This window comes from Eleutherodactylus coqui, chromosome 10, assembly GCF_035609145.1.
Source record: "Eleutherodactylus coqui strain aEleCoq1 chromosome 10, aEleCoq1.hap1, whole genome shotgun sequence".
Classification (NCBI taxonomy): Eukaryota; Metazoa; Chordata; class Amphibia; order Anura; family Eleutherodactylidae; genus Eleutherodactylus; species Eleutherodactylus coqui.
In genome coordinates, this window is record NC_089846.1 from 34007188 (window position 1) to 34032108 (window position 24921).

General features: G+C 46.6%; 1 protein-coding gene across 1 annotated transcript in view; it reads right to left on the minus strand.

Annotated features, from left to right (window-relative positions):
- Positions 1-2520: 2520 nt before the first annotated feature.
- The window catches only part of ADGRD2 (adhesion G protein-coupled receptor D2), a 248331-nt gene continuing 225930 nt past the window's right edge, over positions 2521-24921 (minus strand). Inside the window, exon 25 of the mRNA XM_066582034.1 lies at positions 2521-3967. Within this exon, the coding sequence (XP_066438131.1) occupies positions 3960-3967 (8 nt within the window). The 3' untranslated portion in view covers positions 2521-3959. The remainder of the gene's footprint in view (positions 3968-24921) is intronic.

The following is a 24921-nucleotide window of genomic DNA, read 5'->3' on the forward strand; positions in this document are numbered from 1 at the left end:
TCCAAATGCAGTGGGAACAGAGATGTCTACAGAAATTACCTCAATGTACAAGAGCATTGGTCTGGCCAACAGCTAGTCCTGGCTGATGGACCCCAGCCCACCTATTATTGAGGTCTATCCGAAGGATAGACCCGGTCGTGTGCACCCGGCCTTTATCTATTGCATGCAGAATGATGTTTAACTATGGTTTGGAAAGCAATTTAAAGTCTCTTATATCTAGTCCAAGGCAATGCTTTGTAACTTTCTAGATTAATACTGCAGCCATATTTACCAATTACGTAATTGAGAAGGTTGAAAGTTGCATAAATTTGACCAGTGCCCTCAAGGACATGAGCCATAAGCGCGACACATCAGATCTAAAAGCTTTAGACCATAAGTAGTGGTTACCAAATTTTTGGGAATGGTGGATAAAGCAATCTTTTTTCGTAAGAATGTTTCTTATAAATAAGTAATACAAAACCTCTTTAAATTGGATTATGGAAAGAAGAAAATGTACACTTCTCACCACAAAACTAGGTTATGCAGATGGGATGGGATAGTTTTCTATAAGAAACAATATAAAGGCTTATAACAGCATTTATACACACTTCTTAATATTTTTGCCCCTTAAGGATCAAGGGCTGTAAATATACAATGCCTGGTCCTGGGCTTTAATCCCAGCCGATAGCAGAAATACAGCACAAGATTAAAGCCTCTGCTCCTGCAATCAAGCAGGTAGGTCGGGTCCCCAGCTGTTAGTCACAGGTGAGAACCCAGAGGAGAAGGAAGAAGCGTTTTTTATCTGTTTCTGTCTTCTCCTTTCTGGGATACATAGGGCTCAATGAGCACTATGTACTGAAAAGGGAAAGTGGAAGTGTTTCTTCCACTATGTGAGCCAGTGATCACGTGACCACCGGGATCCCCTGGCACAGCAGAGCTGCAGGGTCCTATCAGACCCTGATTAGCTCTGCCAGTGACTATTGTCACTACAGGGGGATGTTTTTCCCCTGTAACTGGGGCTCCTATGGATGCCCCAGCTAAAGTGGAAAAGTGTGTAATAAAAGCAAAAGACAATGTGAATGTCCCCCAAAGGTCTTATATAACGTCATAAGGGACATAGATGGTAAAAAAAATTGTTACAAAAAATAAGTAAGAATAAAATTAAAAAATATACATAAAAAAGAAAATGACCCAAAGCAGACACCAACCAAAACCACCGTCGCCGCATGTACCTTGTAATCCAAAACCATACATATTATATATCAAAACGTATAAAACAAAAATAGTTTATTTTAGGGTTAAAAATAATTTTGGTAGCAGAAGGAAAAAAAATAGAGCAGTAAAACTACAACATGGGTAAAATCCATAAAAAGTGTCTGGTCCCTAAGGTACAAAACAGCCTGGTCCTTAAGGGGTTAGAACAATTGCTATCCAGCTCACACTCACAATATAGCCATTAGTGAATCCAGTCACTTAATCAGGAGCACCTAGACAGCTGTTGGTGATCAGCCATAAGAGTTGTGGCAAGCTAGGAATCTAGTACATACATAAATAAAAACTGTAATCTTCTTTATTGAAAGGTTAAAACAAAACAAGCATAGTTTCAGCAGAACAGTGAAATATGCTTACACGTTTCAGGCTCTTGTTCACAGTCACTGTGTGTAAGAGCCAGGGTGGCCTGAAACGAGTAGGCATGTCTCACTTGACTTTTGAGACCGCACTTATTTTGTTTTAATGTTTGAATGAAGAAGATTTCAGTTTCTATCCATGGACGTGCTGGATTCCTTCTTAATACTTACTAGAGAAAAATAAATAAATGAAGTTAATTTTCTCGGGCAGATATTGTTCTTCACGTTCTACATAGGTAAATGTAATTGAGAGATCATCAGCCAGTTATCAAACAGGCTAAAAGTACCAGGTACAGTAAGGGTATGTTCACATATATTGTATACACTGGATATTGTCCACTGTGGATTAGTAAGCTTAAAATTCACAGTGTATTACATACAATACAGGCCAATTGGATTTGAATTCCGCACCACATGTCAGTTTCCGCGTGGCTTGTCCGAAGCGGGTGGAAGCAAATCTTGTCCACTTTGCTGCTTAGTCTCAGGCTTAAGAATGCATGCGGAATTTCCGTGGCAATTCCGCCCCATGTGAACTCAGCCTTATAGTTCAGCGAACTATTGCAGATACTTCTGGTCCATCCTAGGTCAACAAGACTAGTTACTTTTGCAACAAACAGTTACAGCCATCTGTCCTTGTAGTATTATATATCAGATTCAGGAGAGCTGTAGAGAGGATGAATAAAAACAAGGATGCCCACAACTAGAGATGAGCGAACATGCTCGTTTAGGACAATTCTTGATCGAGCATCGCTTTTTTCGAGTAACTGCCTACTCGGGCGAAAAGATTTGGGGGGGCGCCGGGGTGGAGCGGGGGGTAGCAGGGGGGAAAAGGGGGGAACTCTCTCTCTCTTTCCCTCCCACTTCCCCCCACAACCCCCCGCTCACCCCGGCACCCCCCGAATCTTTTCACCCGATTAGGCAGTTACTTGAAAAAATTACTCGATGCCCGATCAAGTAATTGCTCTAAACGAGCATGTTCGCTCATCTCTACCCACAACTTAGCAAGAGCAAACGTCTTCAGATGAGATTTGGGACCTATACAGTCAATACTGATCAGGAAAAGTTACACATATATATAGTATATGTGTGTGTGTATATATATTGTCAATCATTAAAAGAGTTATAAGAGTTATGTCTGGTATTGCATTTTAGCTCTACTGAAGTTAATGAGGCTGAGATGCAATACTAGGCAAAGCTTGTGGTCAAGAGTAGTACTATTTGAGTCATAAGGCTGGCATTACACAAGATGATTATCTGCAGAATAATCACCCAAAAGCGCTAATGCAAAGAGCGGTCGTTTTGTGTAAATATGGCTACCAGCAGGGTGATGCTTCACTTTCTAGCCGTTACTAATTTTGTTTCAGCTCCTAAACAAATAGTCACCATTATTTCATATTTGAATGACTTGCAAGTCAATTTGCCTGGAGAATACTCTTTTTAGTGAAGTGAATGGGGCAATAATACAGGTGTGGCACTGTTTTTGGTTAGAAAGCAGCTGTGACCCAACCCGCTATGTATTATATGGTCATCCATTAATTTATTCATTTTAATGACTGCCATGTAAAACCTCAGGAAAAGTTTTTGGTCTTCCACTCATACCGCTAGAAAAAGAGGGGCTTCAGTATTCACATGATTAGCCAAGCTTGAATCATTTAAAAGGTAGTCATGACTAGATATGTTGCTAACGAATCAAACAAATTCCCTTATCAACAGTCTTTTGTACAATAGTTAGTAATTTTTGGTTCCTTTCAACTTTTTGTCATAGACCGGAATGGTGACAAAGAAACCATCTAAGCAAAGAACTTACAGCAGATGACTTCTCTTGGACCCCTGAGGATCTCTCAATTTGAAAGTCCTGTTACGCTTATCAAGGATTGGTTTCAACATCATTTTTGAAATGCTTGATTTCCACTGTGGTGGCACAGCAGGGCAATGGAAAGGTTATAGCCAGGTTCCTCTACATATTTCAGCTAATAACTCTGGGACCCAACCATGGAAAACCAATCTAATTATATTGAGCCACCTATCTAACAAAAAGGACAAGCCTATCAAATTGGTGGATCCAATTTAGCGGTATCCATTTTCTAATCCTGATGGAGAATAATCTATTCCAGCAAGAGAAAGAACAGATAAGTCTTGTATTTCATCCTATGGTCTTCAATGAAATATGAATAACTGATAAAATACCAACATGGGAGATTATGTGTTCCAAATACTACAAGGCAACGTTGTCATTACTTTCTCATCTTGAATGAAGCAATAGTTCTCAGGGAAGGTTTTCTGTTTTACCCTCGGTTGTACAGAGGCTTTCCATCCTGTCCGTGGATGTTCATTGTATTTGTTCGTATTCAATCAGCAACCTGAAAAGATACAATAAGTATACAATAAATAGTTACAATTAATGGTACATTTGGCCAGTTTTCGATTGCAATGCTTCATTCATGTACCTTACCTTATCCCTCTTTAATTTTTAAGAATTTAGAGAAAGCTGGCTATACACAGAGGATAAAAGAGGAGTAAACAGCCAACTTAAACATAATTAATAGAGATGAGCGAACGTACTCGTCCGAGCTTGATACTCGTTCGAGTATTAGCGTGTTCGAGATGCTCGTTACTAGAGGCAAGCACCACGCGATGTTCGAGTTACTTTCACTTTTATCTCTGAGACGTTAGTGCGCTTTTCTGGCCAATAGAAAGACAGGGAAGGCATTACAACTTCCCTCTGCGACGTTCAAGCCCTATACCACCCCCCTGCTGTGAGTGGCTGGCGAGATCAGGTGTCACCCGAGTATATAAATCGGCCCCTCCCGCGGCTCGCCACAGATGCATTCTGACAGAGATCAGGGACAGTGCTGCTGGTACCGGAGCTGCTATACGGAGAGCGTTAGGAGTTATTTTAGGCTTCAAGAACCCCAACGGTCCTTCTTAGGGCCACATCTAACCGTGTGCAGTAGTGTGGAGGCTGCTTTTTGCAGTGTTGCACAATTTTTTTTTTTTGTATATCGGCCGTGCAGAGCATTGCGTCCGCAGTCTGCAGTCATTGTACAGAGTATAGGGCCAGTACTGGTGAGGCAGGGAAAGAGATATTCAGGCTATATATGCAGTGGGCTTTTTCCAAAAAATTGATCGCCGTCATTCCGCCAGAGGGAAACAGTATACATAATATTATACGCTGCCCACAGTATCTATCTGCTGGGGGTTGTAGTCCTAATTAATACGCAGCTAAGCGTTACAGCAGGCTTGCACAAAATTGTTTCCTGGATCTTCTGTCTCTGTTACATGATCGCCGTCATCCCGCCAGAGGGAAACAGTATACATAATATTATACGCTGCCTACAGTATCTATCTGCTGGGGGTTGTAGTCCTAATTAATACGCAGCTAAGCGTTACAGCAGGCTTGCGCAAAATTGTTTCCTGGATCTGCTGTCTCTGTTACATGATCGCCGTCATCCCGCCAGAGGGAAAGAGTATACATAATATTATACGCTGCCTACAGTATCTATCTGCTGGGGGTAGTAGTCCTAATTAATACGCAGCTAAGCGTTACAGCAGGCTTGCGCAAAATTGTTTCCTGGATCTGCTGTCTCTGTTACATGATCGCCGTCATCCCGCCAGAGGGAAACAGTATACATAATATTATACGCTGTCTACAGTATCTATCTGCTGGGGGTTGTAGTCCTAATTAATACGCAGCTAAGCGTTACAGCAGGCTTGCGCAAAATTGTTTCCTGGATCTGCTGTCTCTGTTACATGATCGCTGTCATCCCGCCAGAGGGAAAGAGTATAGATAATATTATACGCTGCCTACAGTATTAGAGATGAGCGAATGTACTCGTCCGAGCTTGATACTCTTTCGAGTATTAGCGTGTTCGAGATGCTCGGTACTCGTGACGAGTACCACGCGATGTTCGAGTTTCTTTCACTTTCATCTCTGAGACGTTAGCGCGCTTTTCTGGCCAATAGAAAGACAGGGAAGGCATTACAACTTCCCCCCTGCGACGTTCAAGCCCTATACCACCCCCCTGCAGTGAGTGGCTGGCGAGATCAGGTGTCACCCGAGTATATAAATCGGCCCCTCCCGCGGCTCGCCACAGATGCATTCTGACATAGAGGAGGAAAAGTGCTGTTGGTGCCGGAGCTGCTATAGGGAGAGTGTTAGGAGTATTTTTGGCTTCAAGAACCCTAACGGTCCTTCTTAGGGCCACATCTAACCGTGTGCAGTACTGTGGAGGCTGCTTTTTGCAGTGTTGCACATTTTTTTTTTGTATATCGGCCGTGCAGAGCATTGCGCCCTGCAGTAATTATACATACTCCAGGGCCAGTAGTGGTGGTGAGGCAGGGACAGAAGACATATATTGTGAGGCAGGGACAGAAGACATATATTGTGAGGCAGGGACAGAAGACATATATTGTGAGGCAGGGACAGAAGACATATATTTATTGAATATAGGCAGTGGGCCTTTCCAAAAACATTTGGGGGAAAAAATCTATTTGGGCTGCCTGTGACTGTCCTCAGTGTTCTGGGTCTGTGCTGGGTGTAGTTGTCCTAATTCATACGCAGCCAGCTAAGTGTTACAGCAGGCTTGCGCAAAATTATTTCCTGGCGTTCCGTAAGCGAAGTCAGCCTCCAACCGCAGGCCAATAAGCGGCACATTTCATTACAGCGTTCTGTTTCTGCACTACTGGTAATACACCATGCTGAGGGGTAGGGGTAGGCTTAGAGGACGTGGACGCGGGCGAGGACGCGGAGGCCCAAGTCAGGGTGTGGGCACAGGCCGAGCTCCTGATCCAGGTGTATCGCAGCCGACTGCTGCGGGATTAGGAGAGAGGCACGTTTCTGGCATCACCACATTCATCTCACAATTAATGGGTCCACGCGGTAGACCTTTATTAGAAAATGAGCAGTGTGAGCAGGTCCTGTCGTGGATGGCAGAAAGTGCATCCAGCAATCTATCGTCCACCCAGAGATCTGCGCCGTCCACTGCTGCAACTCTGAATCCTCTGGCTGCTGCTCCTCCTTCCTCCCAGCCTCCTCACTCCATTACAATGACACATTCTGAGGAGCGGGTAGACTCCCAGGAATTGTTCTCGGGCCCCTGCTCAGATTGGGCAGCAATGGTTCCTCTCCCACCAGAGGAGTTTATCGTGACTGATGCCCAACCTTTGGAAAGTTCCCGGGGTCCGGGGGATGAGGCTGGGGACTTCCGGCAACTGTCTCAAGACCTTTCAGTGGGTGAGGAGGACGATGACGATGAGACACAGTTGTCTATCAGTGAGGTAGTAGTAAGGGCAGTAAGTCCGAGGGAGGAGCGCACAGAGGATTCGGAGGAAGAGCAGCAGGACGATGAGGTGATTCACCCCACCTGGTTTGCTACGCCTACTGAGGACAGGACTTCAGAGGGGGAGGCAAGGGCAGCAGCAGGGCAGGTTGCAAGAGGCAGTGCGGTGGCCAGAGGTAGAGGCAGGGTCAGACCGAATAATCCACCAACTGTTTCCCAAAGCGCCCCCTCGCGCCATGCCACCCTGCAGAGGCCGAGGTGCTCAAAGGTCTGGCAGTTTTTCACTGAGAGTGCAGACGACCGACGAACAGTGGTGTGCAACCTTTGTCGCGCCAAGATCATCCGGGGAGCCACCACCACCAGCCTCACCACCACCAGCATGCGCAGACATATGATGGACAAGCACCCCACAAGGTGGGACGAAGGCCGTTCACTGCCTCCGGTTTGCACCGCTGCCTCTCCCCCTGTGCCCCAACCTGCCACTGAGATCCAACCCCCCTCTCAGGGCACAGGCACTACCGTCTCCTGGCCTGCACCCACACCCTCACCTCCACTGTCCTCGGCCCCATCCACCAATGTCTGTAAGCGCACCATGTAGCTGTCGCTAGCGCAAGTGTTGGAGCGCAAGCGCAAGTACGCCGCCACGTACAGCCGGTGGGTTCCAGGGAGCCACCCATGCTGTGCATGCACACGGAATTCCCATTGCGGAGTTGTACCTGCCTGTGACTATTTATAAAAAAACGTGGTCTGACTGGGGCATGCAGACACCTTGACAGAATGAATAGTGTGTGGCACGTAGGTTCCCCATTGCCATGCCCACGTGTGCAGCTCCTGATGGCGGTGGCACAGGATTATATTTCTCATTGCTTCTGTACAGCATTGTGGGCTATCGCCCCGCCCCTTTTAAAGAGGGTCGCTGCCTAGCCGTGCTAACCCTCTGCAGTGTGTGCCTGCGGTTCCTCCTCATGGCAGACGCACTTATAAATAGACATGAGGGTGGTGTGGCATGAGTGTAGCTGAAGGCTACGCAGGGACACTTTGGTGTGCGCTGTGGACACTGGGTCGTGCGGGGGGGTTGGGCAGCATGTAACCCAGGAGAAGTGGCAGCGGAGTGTCATGCAGGCAGTGATTGTGCTTTGTTGGAGGTAGTGTGGTGCTTAGCTAAGGTATGCATTGCTAATGAGGGCTTTTCAGAAGTAAAAGTTGTTGGGAGGGGGGGGGGCACTCTTGCCGCTATTGTGGCTTAATAGTGGGACCTGGGAACTTGAGATGCAGTGCCCAGCACAGCTGATGTAACGTCAGCTTTAATGCAGGTGGTCAAAAAATTAATTGGATTACACTGTAGGCGAGGGCCCCCAAAAATTGGTGTACCAACAGTACTAATATACCTCAGAAAAATTGCCCATGCCCAACCAAGAGGGCAGGTGAAACCCATTAATCGCTTTGGTTGATGTGGCTTAATTTGTAACTAGGCCTGGAGGCAGCCCAGTTAAAATAAAAATTGGTTCAGGTGCAAGTTTCAACGCTTTAATGAGCATTGAAACGTATAAAAATTGTTTCCAAAAATTATATGACTGAGCCTTGCGGGCCTAAGAAAAATTGCCCGTTCGGCGTGATTACGTCAGGTTTCAGGAGGAGGAGCAGGAGGAGGAGGAGGAATATTATACACAGATTGATGAAGCTAACAGGTCCACGTTTTTGATGGTGATAGAGAACAATGCTTCCATCCGTGGGTGCAGCCTACGTATTGTTTAGGTAGCGCTGCTGGTGGAGAAGAGAAGTCTGGGGAAATCCAGGCTTTATTCATCTTGATGAGTGTAAGCCTGTCGGCACTGTCGGTTGACAGGCGGGTACGCTTATCCATGATGATTCCCCCAGCCGCACTAAACACCCTCTCTGACAAGACGCTAGCCGCAGGACAAGCAAGCACCTCCAGGGCATACAGCGCTAGTTCAGGCCACGTGTCCAGCTTCGACACCCAGTAGTTGTAGGGGGCAGAGGCGTCACGGAGGACGGTCGTGCGATCGGCTACGTACTCCCTCACCATCCTTTTACAGTGCTCCCGCTGACTCAGCCTTGACTGGGGAGCGGTGACACAGTCTTGCTGGGGAGCCAGAAAGCTGTCAAAGGCCTTAGAGAGTGTTCCCCTGCCTGTGCTGTACATGCTGCCTGATCTCTGCACCTCCCCTGCTACCTGGCCCTCGGAACTGCGCCTTCGGCCACTAGCACTGTCGGATGGGAATTTTACCATCAGCTTGTCCGCCAGGGTCCTGTGGTATAGCATCACTCTCGAACCCCTTTCCTCTTCGGGTATGAGAGTGGAAAGGTTCTCCTTATACCATGGGTCGAGCAGTGTGTACACCCAGTAATCCGTAGTGGCCAGAATGCGTGTAACGCGAGGGTCACGAGAAAGGCATCCTAACATGAAGTCAGCCATGTGTGCCAGGGTACCTGTACGCAACACATGGCTGTCCTCACTAGGAAGATCACTTTCAGGATCCTCCTCCTCCTCCTCAGGCCATACACGCTGAAAGGATGACAGGCAAGCAGCATGGGTACCCTCAGCATTGGGCCAAGCTGTCTCTTCCCCCTCCTCCTCATCCTCCTCATGCTCCTCCTCCTCCTCAACGCGCTGAGATATAGACAGGAGGGTGCTCTGACTATCCAGCGACATACTGTCTTCCCCCGCCTCTGTTTCTGAACGCAAAGCGTCTGCCTTTATGCTTTGCAGGGAACTTCTCAAGAGGCATAGCAGAGGAATAGTGACGCTAATGATTGCAGCATCACCGCTCACCATCTGGGTAGACTCCTCAAAGTTTCCAAGGACCTGGCAGATGTCTGCCAACCAGGCCCAGTCTTCTGTAAGTAATTGAGGAGGCTGACTCCCACTGCGCCGCCCATGTTGGAGTTGGTATTCCACTATAGTTCTACGCTGCTCATAGAGCCTGGCCAACATGTGGAGCGTAGAGTTCCACCGTGTGGGCACGTCGCACAGCAGTCGGTGCACTGGCAGATGAAACCGATGTTGCAGGGTGTGCAGGGTGGCAGCGTCCGTGTGGGACTTGCGGAAATGTGCGCAGAGCCAGCGCGCCTTTCCGAGCAGGTCTGACAAGCGTGGGTAGCTTTTCAGAAAGCGCTGAACCACCAAATTAAAGACGTGGGCCAGGCATGGCACGTGCGTGAGGCTGCCGAGCTGCAGAGCCGCCACCAGGTTACGGCCGTTGTCACACACGACCATGCCCGGTTGGAGGCTCAGCGGCGCAAGCCAGCGGTCGGTCTGCTCTGTCAGACCCTGCAGCAGTTCGTGGGCCATGTGCCTCTTCTCTCCTAAGCTGAGTAGTTTCAGCACGGCCTGCTGACGCTTTCCCACCGCTGTGCTGCCACGCCGCGCGACACCGACTGCTGCCGACGTGCTGCTGCTGACACATCTTGATTGCGAGACAGAGGTTGCGTAGGAGGAGGAGGGTGGTTTAGTGGAGGAAGCATACACCGCCGCAGATACCACCACCGAGCTGGGGCCCGTAATTCTGGGGGTGGGTAGGACGTGAGCGGTCCCAGGCTCTGACTCTGTCCCAGCCTCCACTAAATTCACCCAATGTGCCGTCAGGGAGATATAGTGGCCCTGCCCGCCTGTGCTTGTCCACGTGTCTGTTGTTAAGTGGACCTTGGCAGTAACCGCATTGGTGAGGGGCGCGTACAATGTTTCGGGAGACGTGGTCATGCAGGGCTGGGACGGCACATCGGGAAAAGTAGTGGCGACTGGGAACTGAGTAGCGCGGGGCCGCCGCCGCCATCATACCTTTGAAAGCCTCCGTTTCCACAACTCTATACGGCAGCATCTCCAGGCTGATAAATTTGGCTATGTGGACGTTTAACACTTGAGCGTGCGGGTGCGTGGCGGCGTACTTGCGCTCCAACACTTGCGCTAGCAACGGCTGGACGGTGCGCTGACAGACATTGGTGGATGGGGCCGAGCACAGCGGAGGTGAGGGTGTGGGTGCAGGCCAGGAGACGGTAGTGCCTGTGTCCTGAGAGGGGGGTTGGATCTCAGTGGCAGGTTGGGGCACAGGGGGAGAGGTAGCGCTGAAAACCGGAGGCGGTGAACGGCCTTCGTCCCACCTTGTGGGCTGCTTGTCCATCATATGTCTGCGCATGCTGGTGGTGGTGAGGCTGGTGGTGGTGGCTCCCCGGCTGATCTTGGCGCTACAAAGGTTGCGCACCACTGTTCGTCGGTCATCTGTACTCTCAGTGAAAAACTGCCAGACCTTTGAGCACCTCGGCCTCTGCAGGGTGGCATGGCGCGACTGGGCGCTTTGGGAAACAGTTGGTGGATTATTCGGTCTGGCCCTGCCTCTACCCCTGGCCACCGCACTGCCTCTTCCAACTTGCCCTGCTGCTGCACTTGCCTCCCCCTCTGAAGACCTGTCCTCAGTAGGCGTAGCAAACCAGGTGGGGTGAATCACCTCATCGTCCTGCTGCTCTTCCTCCGAATCCTCTGTGCGCTCTTCCCTCGGACTTACTCCAATTACTACTACCTGAGTGATAGACAACTGTGTCTCATCGTCATCGTCCTCCTTACCCACTGAAAGGTCTTGAGACAGTTGCCGGAAGTCCCCAGCCTCATCCCCCGGACCCCGGGAACTTTCCAAAGGTTGGGCATCGGTCACGACAAACTCCTCCGGTGGGAGAGGAACCATTGCTGGCCATTCTGGGCAGGGGCCCGGGAACAGTTCCTGGGAGTCTGCCTGCTCCTCAGAATGTGTCATTGTAATGGAGTGAGGAGGCTGGGAGGAAGGAGGAGCAGCAGCCAGAGGATTCAGAGTTGCAGCAGTGGACGGCGCAGAACTCTGGGTGGTCGATAGATTGCTGGATGCACTTTCTGCCATCCACGACAGGACCTGCTCACACTGCTCATTTTCTAATAAAGGTCTACCGCGTGGACCCATTAATTGTGAGATGAATGTGGGGACGCCAGAAACGTGCCTCTCTCCTAATTCCGCAGCAGTCAGCTGCGATACACCTGGATCAGGAGCTCGGCCTGTGCCCACAACCTGACTTGGGCCTCTGCGTCCTCGGCCGCGTCCACGTCCTCTAGGCCTACCCCTACCCCTCAGCATGGTGTATTACCAGTAGTGCAGAAACAGAACGCTGTAATGAAATGTGCCGCTTATTGGCCTGCGGTTGGAGGCTGACTTCGCTTACGGAACGCACAGCAGAGGCAGGAAAGAATTTTGCGCAAGCCTGCTGTAACACTTAGCTGGCTGTGTATGAATTAGGACAACTACCCCCAGCAGAGACCCAGTACACAGAGGACGGTCACAGGCAGTCCAAATAGATTTTTTTTCCCAAATGTTTTTGGAAAGGCCCACTGCCTATATACACTAAATATGTCTTCTGTCCTTGCCTCACCACTACTGGTCCTGGACAATGTAAAATTACTGCAGACTGTTTCACTGTGGACAGGAATACAGCGGTGATGTAATAGGCAACATAGAGGCAGGAAAGAATTTTGCGCAAGCCTGCTGTAACACTTAGCTGGCTGTGTATGAATTAGGACAACTACCCCCAGCAGAGACCCAGTACACAGAGGACGGTCACAGGCAGCCCAAATAGATTTTTTTTCCCAAATGTTTTTGGAAAGGCCCACTGCCTATATACACTAAATATGTCTTCTGTCCCTGCCTCACCACTACTGGCCCTGGACAATGTAAAATTACTGCAGGACGCAATGCTCTGCACGGCCGATATACAAAAAAAAAAAAAAGTGCAACACTGCAAAAAGCAGCCTCCACACTACTGCACACGGTTAGATGTGGCCCTAAGAAGGACCGTTGGGGTTCTTGAAGCCTAAAATAACTCCTAACGCTCTCCCTATAGCAGCTCCGGCACCAGCAGCACTTTCCCTGAACTATGTCAGAATGCATCTGTGGCGAGCCACGGGAGGGGCCGATTTATATACTCGGGTGACACCTGATCTCGCCAGCCACTCACTGCAGGGGGGTGGTATAGGACTTGAACGTCGCAGGGGGAAGTTGTAATGCCTTCCCTGTCTTTCTATTGGCCAGAAAAGCGCGCTAACGTCTCAAAGATGAAAGTGAAAGTAACTCGAACATCGCGTGGTACTCGTCTCGAGTAACGAGCATCTCGAACACGCTAATACTCGAACGAGTATCAAGCTCGGACGAGTATGCTCGCTCATCTCTATTCCTTATCTTTGAGAAAAAATCACCGACTCCAATCTGGCAATCGGAATAATCCCAGGATTACCAACCCTTCTGAATTAATCAGGGACTATAATATATAATATTATTACACCCCAGAAAGACATCCAGTACCCTTTTGAACTCTTCTAGTGAGGTTACCATCACCATGTCCTCAGGCAGAAAGTTCCATAGTCTCAATGCTCTTACAGTGAAGAGCCCCCTTCTATGTTGATGTAAAAACCTTCTTTTCTCCAGACGTAAAGGATGCCCACTTTCTATAGTCACAGTCCTGGGTATAAATAGATGATGGGAGAGATCTCTGCATTGTCCACAGATAAATCTATTCATAGATATTAGGTCAGCCTTCTGATGTCTTTTTTTTAAACTGAAAAAGGGAAACTGGGAGCCAAGAAGAAGTCTGATTGGACACCCCTACCTGGCCGCAACCCCACTTTGGGGCAAATATATAGACTCCTTTAGACATGAGGTGCAGTCTACTATACTGGACAAGCAGAAAACAGAAGCATTTAATATCAATATGCAGGAAAGAAGGGCCATCTATGCACTCAAAAACAAGGAGATCACCATTAAGCCTGCAGATAAAGGTAGTGCTATAGTCCTCATGAATACATCAGACTACATGAAAGAAGCAGACAGATAGCTGACAGACACCAGATACTACACCAAACTAAGTCAAGACCCAACTCAAAAATATGTGAGGGAATTGAGAATGGTCATCAGAAGTCTGTCTGTGGGTTCCACAAAACTTTTGGATTTGAAACCAAAGAACCCCAGGGTTGGTGTATTCTACATGCTTCCCAAACTACACAAAACTGGCAACCCAGGGAGGCCAGTTATTTCAGGTGTGGGAACCCTCACTGAAAAAAATCTCAGGATGTGTAGAAGGTATCCTTAAACCACTAGTAAGAAATACAACCAGCTACTTGAAGGACACCATGGATCTACTGAACAAACTGTCAACCATAGGTCCCCTCCCCGAATGCTCCATCCTGGCCACCATGGATGTGAATCCTTATACTTCAATATCCTACACAAAGATGGACTGACCGCCTGCCAGGCATATCTTGAGGCCTATGGAGTTGCCTCTGAATTGGTGTTACAACTCACAAGAATCATCTTCACACACAATTATTTCTCCTTTGGCAAAGAGATATTCCTGCAACTCATGGAACGGCCATGGGCAGTAAAATGGCACCATAATATGCCAACGTTTCATGGTAAAACTGGAGAGTGACTTTCTGGCCTCCTGCTCCAGCAAACTATTGGCCTACTGCTGCTACATTGATGACATCATAATCATCTAGATCAACACCGAACAAGAACTAGCAAAATTCTATGAGAGATTCAATGCATTTCACCACAAATCTGACATTAAGCTACTCGTATACAAAAACACCACCATAAAGATTTCAAACAACTCAATACACGTTATAATCAGGAGTGCACTTCCCTCTGACACACAAAAAGGATCTTATCCCTGTAATGTAAGTAGCTGTAAGACTTGCTCACATGTACTGACCGTGGACAGGATACGGATCCCCAACACACAGCGCACATTATGCGACACAATGTTATCCCTATATTATTCCATATGTTAAAATCTGCGTGTCTTTACTTTACAAGATAGCAATCCATTGCAGAAAAGCTTTCTGCTGTGGAGTTAAAGGGGTTCTGTTATTAAAAAAAAAAAGTTTATAGTTAATCTCTTGAAATTTACTTGAGATTGAAAGCTTGTGTGATAGGAGAAAAGATTAAGCCCGGGCTTCCTCTGTGAAAAGGTGCTGCATCTCTCTCTCCCAGCCTTGTACAAAGGGTGTTGTATTGTCACGCATCTCTTTCGCCAACAGGATTCAGTAAACCACCGAAATTCCTGCCAGTACTGGCATGGGTGACGTATATAGTTTTCAAACTGGGTTAGTGGGGCGTGCAGTCTTGAGATGGGTTCAAGAGAGCAAATATATGTTGAATTTGTAAATATTGGAACCAAACCCCCGCCACAGAACTTCCCTTTCCTAGCAAGTCCCAGAGGGGGCGCATTCCTAATTCGGATAACACATCTCACACGCGGGAAAGGGATTTCTAGCCTATTTAACAGGGAGGTTCTGGTGGGATTGGTCGGAATATTTGGGTTACCCAACAGGGGTGTAAGTGGGCCCGGCCATGATATCAGGCCTTTGTGTACTGCAAAGCCTTCCCATAAGTCTAGGAAATATCCCATGAAAGGCAGGACCTCTAGTCTTTGTCTGTCCCTCCCACGTTGTAGCCAGAAGATACTTTGTGCCCTAAAAGGTAATGTGCTTTGTTTCAGCTCCACCTACATATCAGTGGAGCCGCTGTGAAAAATATCTAGTATACATCTCCCTATTGCAGCTTTGTGGTAGAGGGAGAAGTTAGGTAACCCCCCCCCCCTCCCCCTTCTCTTAAGTAGTATGTTATGCTTTAAGCGTGGTCTGGCATTCCACAAACAAAGCTCAGAGATATCTTTGGAATATGGGAAAAAAAGGCTCTAGGTACTTTAATGGGGAGCGTCTGAAAAAGATATAGAAATTTAGGAAGAACACTAATTCTACCAAACCATGATAAGGTTAGGGGCCACTACTTCCTCAGATTGGTTTCAAGGGAGGCTAGCATTGGTTTATAGTTCCGCTCAAATAAATGGTCTGGGTCAGCAGTCAGTGAGATCATCAGATATTGGATACAGTCGTCATGGTGTGTGTGTATATATATATATATATATATATATATATATTTATATTGTGAGACCGTGACTGACAAAGTGCTGGAGGGCGGATACGTGCCACCGAGCGGTCTGGGCTCGGTTGAGGAAGCCAGCATTTGTGTGTCAGTAACATTAAGTTACTGACACGTTGTAGTTTCGTAAGTGGCTCCAAGCCGCATAGTCCGGGCCGGCTTTTCCTGCAGTGGTCAAAGTGAAGGGTGGGATGGCCACTCCCACGTACCAGGTGAGGCTGGTACCAGGCCTTATAAAGCCTGGGCCTGCAGGTCTTGAGAGAGTGTCTGGCTGAGAGCCAGGAAAAACAGCTCAGTGGAGCTGCATGGGCTGCTAGCCCAGGGTCTGGTGCAGACCAAGAAGGCCTGAGGTTTACAGGTAGACGCCCCTAACCTCCACACCTAGGAGAGGTGAGCTGAGACCTTTGCAGGTCTGAGAGCCTGGCTGGCTGTGCGCAGGAACCATTTGTTTACAAGTGTGTAACAGGGATGATCCATGTCTAGTAAGTGCTCAGACGAGCAGGATTTATTTCATGTTGGCCTGAAGTCAAGGCCTGTTTTGTTTGTTTTATGCTGCAATAAACCCAGGTGAAGCCTGGACTAAAGAACTTTGTTGCCCGGTGTCACTGTCTCTGGCCGCGGATGCCCACGCTGCTACCTATCCGAAATGCTAATCCCTCACATATGGTGTTTGGATGCGGGCAACGGTCTTAAAGAGATATACACCAGTTAATGGACATTTTGCTGCAGCAACTAGAGAACCGGTGCCAAGGGCAACCGCCTGAGAAAGAGTTGTCTGAGTGCCGTAACCCCATGTCCCGGGTGGAAGCTGCAATGGCGCTGCAATCAGACACGGCCAGTATGGAGGAATGGCTGAAGCAATGGATGCAAGAGACAGTGCAGCAACAGGAGACCATGACTCAGCAGCAGAAAGCCCATGGAGAGGCTATGCGGGTGCAGCTGGAGGAAAGGCAACTCCTGATAAAGCAGTTGGCTGTACTGACAGACTCAGTCAAGACTACAGTGAATGAGCCCCTCATACGAGAAACGGAAACGGATCACACAGATTTGTTGGGAAAACAAGCCCCTAAGTGTGAAAAGTTGAAGACACAGTTTGAGAAAGAAAGTAGTCTTCAAGAAGTTGAGCAGCTGAAAGCGAAGAGTGCAGCTCTCTTAAAGGAGAAGGAGGATTTTGAAAGATTGGCTAAGGAGGAAGCTGATCACCGGGTGTTGCTGGAGCAGAAGAATGTTGAGTATGAACAGAGCTTAAAAGAGATGAGAAGTAAGAAAGAAAAGTTTAAGGGATATCTTTCATCAGCCCATGAAGAGATACAAGACCTCAGAGATGTAGCCCGAGATGAGGCTGAGCGCAGAGTATGTCTGGAGGCACAAGTTGCGCAGTATGAACAGGACTGTAAGAAACTGCAAATGAAAACCCAAGAGTTGGAGATGATGTGTTGCAAGTTAGAAAGAGCTTCTACAGATGCACGTAATCAAACTACAGGTTTGCAGAATCAGGTTGCAGAGTTGAAAATGCAGCTAGCAAAGAAAAATGGTGACTTGGAGTGCCAGGTACGTCAGCTCAAGGAAGAGCTGGAAATACAGAAAGCTGCGTGCAGTCAGGCAGAAAAGCAAGCAGAGTTCTTGGAACACTTACTGGGTCACAAGGAAAACCAGGAAGTGCTGCTTGAGAGACTGTTGTCACAGCTACAGATGAGCTTGGATGAGGAAGCTGAAGTACATGGAACCCAAATCCAGGAGCTGGAACAGAGTCATGTTGTAGTTGTGGGGAAACTGTCCAAGCAGTTGAAGCAACTTGAAAAAGTGAAAGAAACATCGGAAAAAGGTGATCTTGTTAAAGACTCTAAAAGAGTTACAAGTAGTAAAGAATGCCAAGTTATGTTTACAAAAGGAGACTACTGAGGCTCAGAAGGTCTCACAAGTGGACGCAGAAGTCTTGGAAGAACTGCAGCAAAAGAATAATGACGGGGGGAAAAAGCAAACCCCGCAAGTGAAGAAACAGTTTGTCCAAGTGGTAGAAGCCTATCACAAGGATGCTGGCTCCAAGGACCAACTCATCAGTGAACTGCATACTACCAAGCAAAAGTCAGAGTCAGAGGTAAAGGAACTTCGAAGAATGCTATTGGTTCTAACCGATGATAACATTGTACTAAGAAAAGAAATAGAATTGTTACAAAGTGAGGAAAAGATGATGATTATAAACCTGAGTAAACTGAAAAATGAAGTGGAGACTGTAATCCATAGCAAGGCCATGCTGAAGCATGAGCTACAAGAGGAACTGGAAGAATACAGAGACAAGGTTCTTGCGCTAGAAGAGACCTTCAAATTGGAGGCTCAGTTAGAAAGTCTCCACAAGCCGTCCCGCACTGAAATAGAGGACTGTGTTAGCTCCAAGGAGGATGGTGAAAAGACTGTACCTAAACTAGAAAGAGACACCCGAGCCTGGAGCTTTGACCCTGGAGGGCCAAGAAGAAAAGGCAAATGTGTGTATGGGAGAAGGCCTGGCTCGCATGGAGCTCTTCCTCTTTCTGACTTTGCAAAAGTTTATCGTGGAGCTCACTGTAGACAGAGAGACTTTGAGCGTGGGACCAAAGCCCAACACCCAGACCTCGTCAAGAACGCATTGCAGGACAGCTAAGTATCTGATCCCATGGGCTCGAACAGAGGGGGAGGGTATGTGAGACAGTGACTGACAAAGTGCTGGAGGGCGGATACGTGCCACCGAGCGGCCTGGGCTCGGTTGAGGAAGCCAGCATTTGTGTGTCAGTAACACTAAGTTACTGACACGTTGTAGTTTCGTAAGTGGCTCCAAGCTGCAGAGTCCGGGCCGGCTTTTCCTGGAGTGGTCAAAGTGAAGGGTGGGATGGCCACTCCCATGTACCAGGTGAGGCTGGTACCAGGCCTTATAAAGCCTGGGCCTGCAGGTCTTGAGAGAGTGTCTGGCTGAGAGCCAGGAAAGACAGCTCGGTGGAGCTGCATGGGCTGCAGACCAAGAAGGCCTGAGGTTTACAGGTAGATGCCCCTAACCTCCACACCTAGGAGAGGTGAGCTGAGACCTTTGCAGGTCTGAGAGCCTGGCTGGCTGTGCGCAGGAACCATTTGTTTACAAGTGTGTAACAGGGTCGATCCATGTCTGGTAAGTTCTCAGACGAGCAGGATTTATTTTATGTTGGCCTGAAGTCAAGGCCTGTTTTGTTTGTTTTATGCTGCAATAAACCCAGGTGAAGCCTGGACTAAAGAACTTTGTTGCCCGGTGTCACTGTCTCTGGCCGCGGATGCCCACGCTGCTACCTATCCGAAATGCGAATCCCTCACAATATATACACACACAAGTCTTGTACTCCAGTGTGCTTTTCTTCTGTTTGACATGTATTAAAAGAGGAACTTTTTAATATATGTATGGGTTTTATGAAATAGATATTATCTACCCCCTAACATATACCGTATTTTTCGCCTTATAAGACGCATTGGTCTATAAGATGCACCCCCGTTTTAGAGTGGGAAAATAGGGGGAAAAAAATCAGTACTCACCTCCCCCGGCGTTCTGCGGCGCTGCTGCAGGCTGTCGCTCCCTCCTGGTCCCAGGCAGAGCATTGCTTTCTGGACGCAGGGCTTGAAATCCCCACCTCCAGAAAGCTAATACTGTGATTGGCTGAAGGCGCACGTGTGTTAGCCAATCACAGCCATTCAATGATGTCATTGAATGGCTGTGATTGGCTGACGGTGTGTGTTAGTGAATCACAGTATTAGCTTTCTGGAGGAGGGGATTTCAAGCCCTGCGTCCAGAAAGCAATGCTCTGCCGGGGACCAGGAGGGAGCGACAGTCTGCAGCAGCACCGCAGAACGCCGGGGGGAGGTGAGTACTGATTTTTTTTTTTGACAGGAGGAGAGAAATCTTCTAACTGATCGCACATTTGTTCATTTAACGTGCAATCGCGCCAAATAAATCGCGTCCTCGCGTTAAATTCGCGATCGTGCTAAAAATGGCGATCGGAACGAATTTTCGCCACATTCGCTTTATAAGACGCAGGAACTCCCCCCCCCCCCCCCCCCCCGCTTTGGAGGCGGAAAAAGTGCTTCTTATAAAGCGAAAAATACGGTAATTTATGATGCCCGGCGGCTTTTGTTAAGATACCAACTAATATAGGTTTTTTCTTTTTGCTGTACTACTTTTATTTATTTTTTTTCAAAAACATTAGATTTTTTTAAATTACCCCACAGGCATGGCTTAAAAGGCATTCTGCCAAGACAGCCCTGGGCCTTTTCAGAAGGCGCCCGGCTGCTATGACACCTGCATGTCATGTGATCTCATTGCAGGGGACTCCCGAACATCACTCAGGAGATTTAAATGCACTGTCAGAATTGACAGCAGCATTTAAAGAGTTAACAGCTCTGATCAGCTGCACAGCTTATCAGAGCTGTTGCCATCTGGTTGTGGCTGTAAGAAACAGCGAGCGCTTGCGCTGTATGAAGGGAGATCGCCCCCCGATTTCTCTTCATACATACTTTAACGCTGTGGGAAGGGGTTAAAGAGTTCAGTTCACTGTAACTAAGATGGGTGCCCATTCCTGACTTTTCTGGTGCCCTTCAAATTCTTCAACTGGTCAATATTCTCTCTGCCAGCTTGTTTTGAAGTTATATAAGTGTCAACGCCACTTGAGGGTAAATACGGCTTCCTAGCCTTTTTTACGTAACCTGATTTGGCATTTAGAAAATTAGGAAAGATGTAAAAAAAAACTCAGCATGGAAAAAAGTAAAAAGTTAACGACTTTCATAAGGTAAAAAAATAAATAAACCTGCATTGTGGTTGTTAAGGGGTTGATGGCCCCTACCACTACATGCAATTCAATCAAGTGGAATTTGCAAGCTACAGCATCTTTTGCATGCCGACTTTTAACAATGTTAAGATCATATATCAAAAATGTGTTATTTTGCTCGTTCCATCCAATGTATCTTTAAATGTCATGATCCATTAATGGAAAATTACAGAAAAATAGTGGTGAAAGGAGGTTTGTTGATTTATACCCATTACATGCCAACACAATCTGGTTTATACAGAGAACCTTTGTTTACAATGAGAAGTTTTCTCTCAGCACATGTTTGTTATTTGTTCCGGAATCTCGATTCTGTAGATTTCAAGGTTTCAGGTTACATTTATAAAGTAGATGAAATGCAACACTTTGTTGCTTACCATGTCCGCTGACCCCAAGACAAGCATAGAAAGATTGATGCCGATTCCCCTTCGATTTACTAAATTCCAGAAATATTTCCAGCTTTATTGGATTAATTGAAGATAAAAAGTTATAAAACAGAGGAGTGAATGTTCTACATAGGTTCTGCCATAGCAACCAACACAATATGTATTTTTACATCTTGCAGAAACATTCCTTCAAATGGCACCGATCCACTTACAGACTTTGTGTATTCACTTTACACATCGCAGGGCTTGAGTTGTGTTAACCTAAATAAATCCTACAAGCGAAGGATCATGGGATTCATACAGCATTGTTACCTCTAAAGTCTGTTAATATAAGGTCCCCAGATGATTTCATCTAAATAAGGTCGCTTTCACATCTGCGCTGGAACCTCCTTTTCGTTGCAGATCCGGCATAAAATATCAAAAGAAAGAGTGTTGCATGTAGCGCTTTTTCATCCAGTTGGAATGCCAACTTAAACAGCTTATGAGTTTGCACGGTCTAGAGGTTCAGTTACAGCAAATGTGGACTGATATGCCGCAGGATACCATATGGAACATGTATGTCTTCATGCCTGCCGGTATCACATCTTGTATCCAAGCTAGAGGAGGGCCCAAAAGAGATCTAGAGCCTCCATGCCCACCTGTATCACATCTTGTATCCAAGCTAGAGGCGGTACAACAGGGTACTACAGCCTCCATGCCCACCCGTATCACATCTTGTATTCAAGCTAGAGGCAGCCCAAAAGCGTACTACAGTCTCCATGCCCACCCATATCACATCTTGCATCCAAGCTAGAGGCAAGCCAAACAGGGTACTAGAGCCTACATGCCCACCATATCACATCTTGTATCCAAGCTAGAGACGGCCCAATGGGGTACTAGAGCCTTCAAGTGTTCAATTTTTCATAATAAATTATTTGTTTACTCTGATGTTATAAGCACTTATATAAATGTTACAGTTGTAGTGGCCTGGATTAGGGTCACTTCAGCACTTTTATGGCCACTTCATGTTTTTATTGCTGTAAGTGTTAAAGGTTGTGTTTTTCCATGCATGTTCTTCTTCACCACTGTTCTATTGAGTGACAGCTCCCCTATTCTCATTGGGTTTTCCTCACATAGCAACAGCCTGAGGGGTGGTTAGTCAGATGGTAGGAAGAAAGAGGCCCCATGACTGGAGGATAAGCCCTTCACACAGGTTGGATGAGAGGATGGAGGTAAAAGGTGAGTGGGTGGAGCTTAAGTGAGTCTAGGAGAGTCCATGAGAAAAGAGAGTTGACTGAGGAGAAGGAGGAACAAGTAAGAACAGAGGAGCCAGTGTGGTGGGAAGTGGAAAAGTGTGAGTACTACAGTTAGTTTATGTGTAAGGGACAGAAAGTCAGAAAAAGAGAGAGATGGAGTAGGAAAAAAGTTAGAAAAAAGAAATCTCCACAAAGAACCTAGAGAAAGTAAGAGAGAAAGAGTGAAGGGAATCTTTATAGTAAACACCAGAAAGCAAAGCTGGACTGTAAAGTAAAGTGGACAAAGGGGTACTCCAACTCCCAACTCCCAAACACAGGAAAAAGTAATCCTTGTGTGGAATTATAATTATCTGTCTCAAGTAAACGTAATTCAACCTCTATAACTGCCTCAAAGTAAGAATCTCCTTATCGTTTAATTCTGTCTCCTGGAGTCCCTTCCCACCACCTACAACATCTGCACTGAGGTACCACACTACACTTCAGGAAGTAAAGAACAATTTCCCTTTTATTTTGTGTTTTCCATTTTTATTATTGTTTTTTCTGGAGTAGGTTTCGGCCTACATATAGACTGGCATCACAAACTTGACAAACCACCATCTTTTTCTGCCCGATTCCGCGGGTAGCACCAAACGCCAAGCTAGAAACACCATTCACATGAGAGGGGTGATAAGAGAGCCACCACCGCTGATGAAGCAGACACCTGAACCCCCCTCCGTGTCTCCGCCGACTTGTGGGCACCACACAGTCACACTTTGAAAGTTTCCTTTGATCTCAACAACTCCTTCTAGAGAAGGGATTGCTTTTCTTAACAATGATTGTATATAAACCAGAGGAATTCAAAACTGATAAAATTTGTAATAGAGAACTAATTGAAATGTGTAAAGAACATAAATATAAAATTCCAGATAAAATAAGTTTATGCTTTTCAATGTATGCAATACTAATATTATGGACTTGAATAATGCTGGCTGCACATTCAGGACTCTATGACTCTAGGACTCCCTGTTTTTTTTCCTCCTTTAGCCACAACAACCCCTGCTGCTGTCAGTGTGCCAAGTGGGTGGTCCCCACTACTCCCTCTCACAGGCTGACATTGAGCTTGATCAATAGTCTGGTGAGTGAGCATCAGGGACAGCCCACTTGACACATTGACAGCGCTGAGAGCCAAACCTAGAAGAGCCTTTCCAGACAAAGGGAGGCGAGTATGGAAAAAAAAACACCAAGTCAGAAGGACCGTAGCTGCAGAGTCATTCAACTAGCCCAGCTGACTTTGTCCCATGACAAGTCTTCTTTAAAAGCAGTTGTCCAGTTGTAAACTATCGATGGTCTATCTTCAGGATAGGCTGCCAACAGTAGATCGGTGGATATCTGCCACCCAGGTATACCCTGTTCTCCCGGCCACTGCACTCATGCACTGAGCGATTTCTGTGAGGAAACAGACAGTGACGTTCCCACTGCAGTGGCCAGGCTTGGTATTGGAGGCAAAGTTCCCATTCACTTCAATGCCTGCAATACCAAGCCTACAGTGGGGATGGAGCTGTCTGCTTCTTGTAAAAATCAGCTCATTGTACAAACACATCAGCATAGAGAGCTGCTTATTGGTAAGGGTCTCATGCAGCAGACCCTTGCTAATGTGCTATTGATGACCTATCCTGAAACAATCAATAGTTTACAACTGGACGACCACTTTAAGTGTCACCCTTAAACTTTTCTGAGCTATACAGTTAAATAGGTATTCATCATAAGAGTAACAGCATGAAATGTCTATACATAAAACTGCATATTCTAATTGAAAACGCTCATTGCTCCTCTGCAATATACAGCTATACCATTTTATAGTTTATGCTAATGTAAATCTTTTCACCTTATCCTCTTGCAATGTTTCATAATGTCAAATAGGAAGAAATAAAACTGAAAAAGAGGCTATTGTGTAACATGCATACAGATACAAAAATATATGCATTTGGCTTATGTTAATGCTTTTTATGTATTCCAGAATTTCACAAGTGCAAGGCAGACATACACATCTATTTAATAGGATTTATAAGAGAACCTATAGCTACTATTTAAAAGAATTAAAAGAAATGTACCCTATTTGTAGAAATTCTTTTTTTTTTGCTTCTTCACTTGCTAAAAGATTTTTCAACAGTAAAAGGTCTATCTACTGGCTATTCAATGCTACACTAATCCGATACATTAAAGGTAAGCATAAGAAAAGCATTGATAATATGCTAATGATTTGTTTGAATAATGAGAAATTAAGATGACAGAGCCAGTATATACTGTAGATATCCAGACTGTGTCCTATCATTTGGTACTAATATACTTTTAACCTTCTTCTAAGTAGCCCCCTCTAGCTGATGGGTCATTCCATGTCAGTTCAACCAACGCTCCCAGTCGACCATCTCAGATTTCAATGAAACTTTGCACAAAGATAGACCCTCACCCTAAACTAAGATAGCCAGAATATTAAGCTTCAAAGTGCTTTGGTTCACGAGCTACAGGTCTTAATCTAGGGGGTTGTCATGTGATTACAGCGCGCAACCTGAAAAAAGTGGCGATTTCAATCCATTGCCAAGCCAGTTCCAATGACTCTAGAGCAATGAAACTTCACACCCTAGGAGA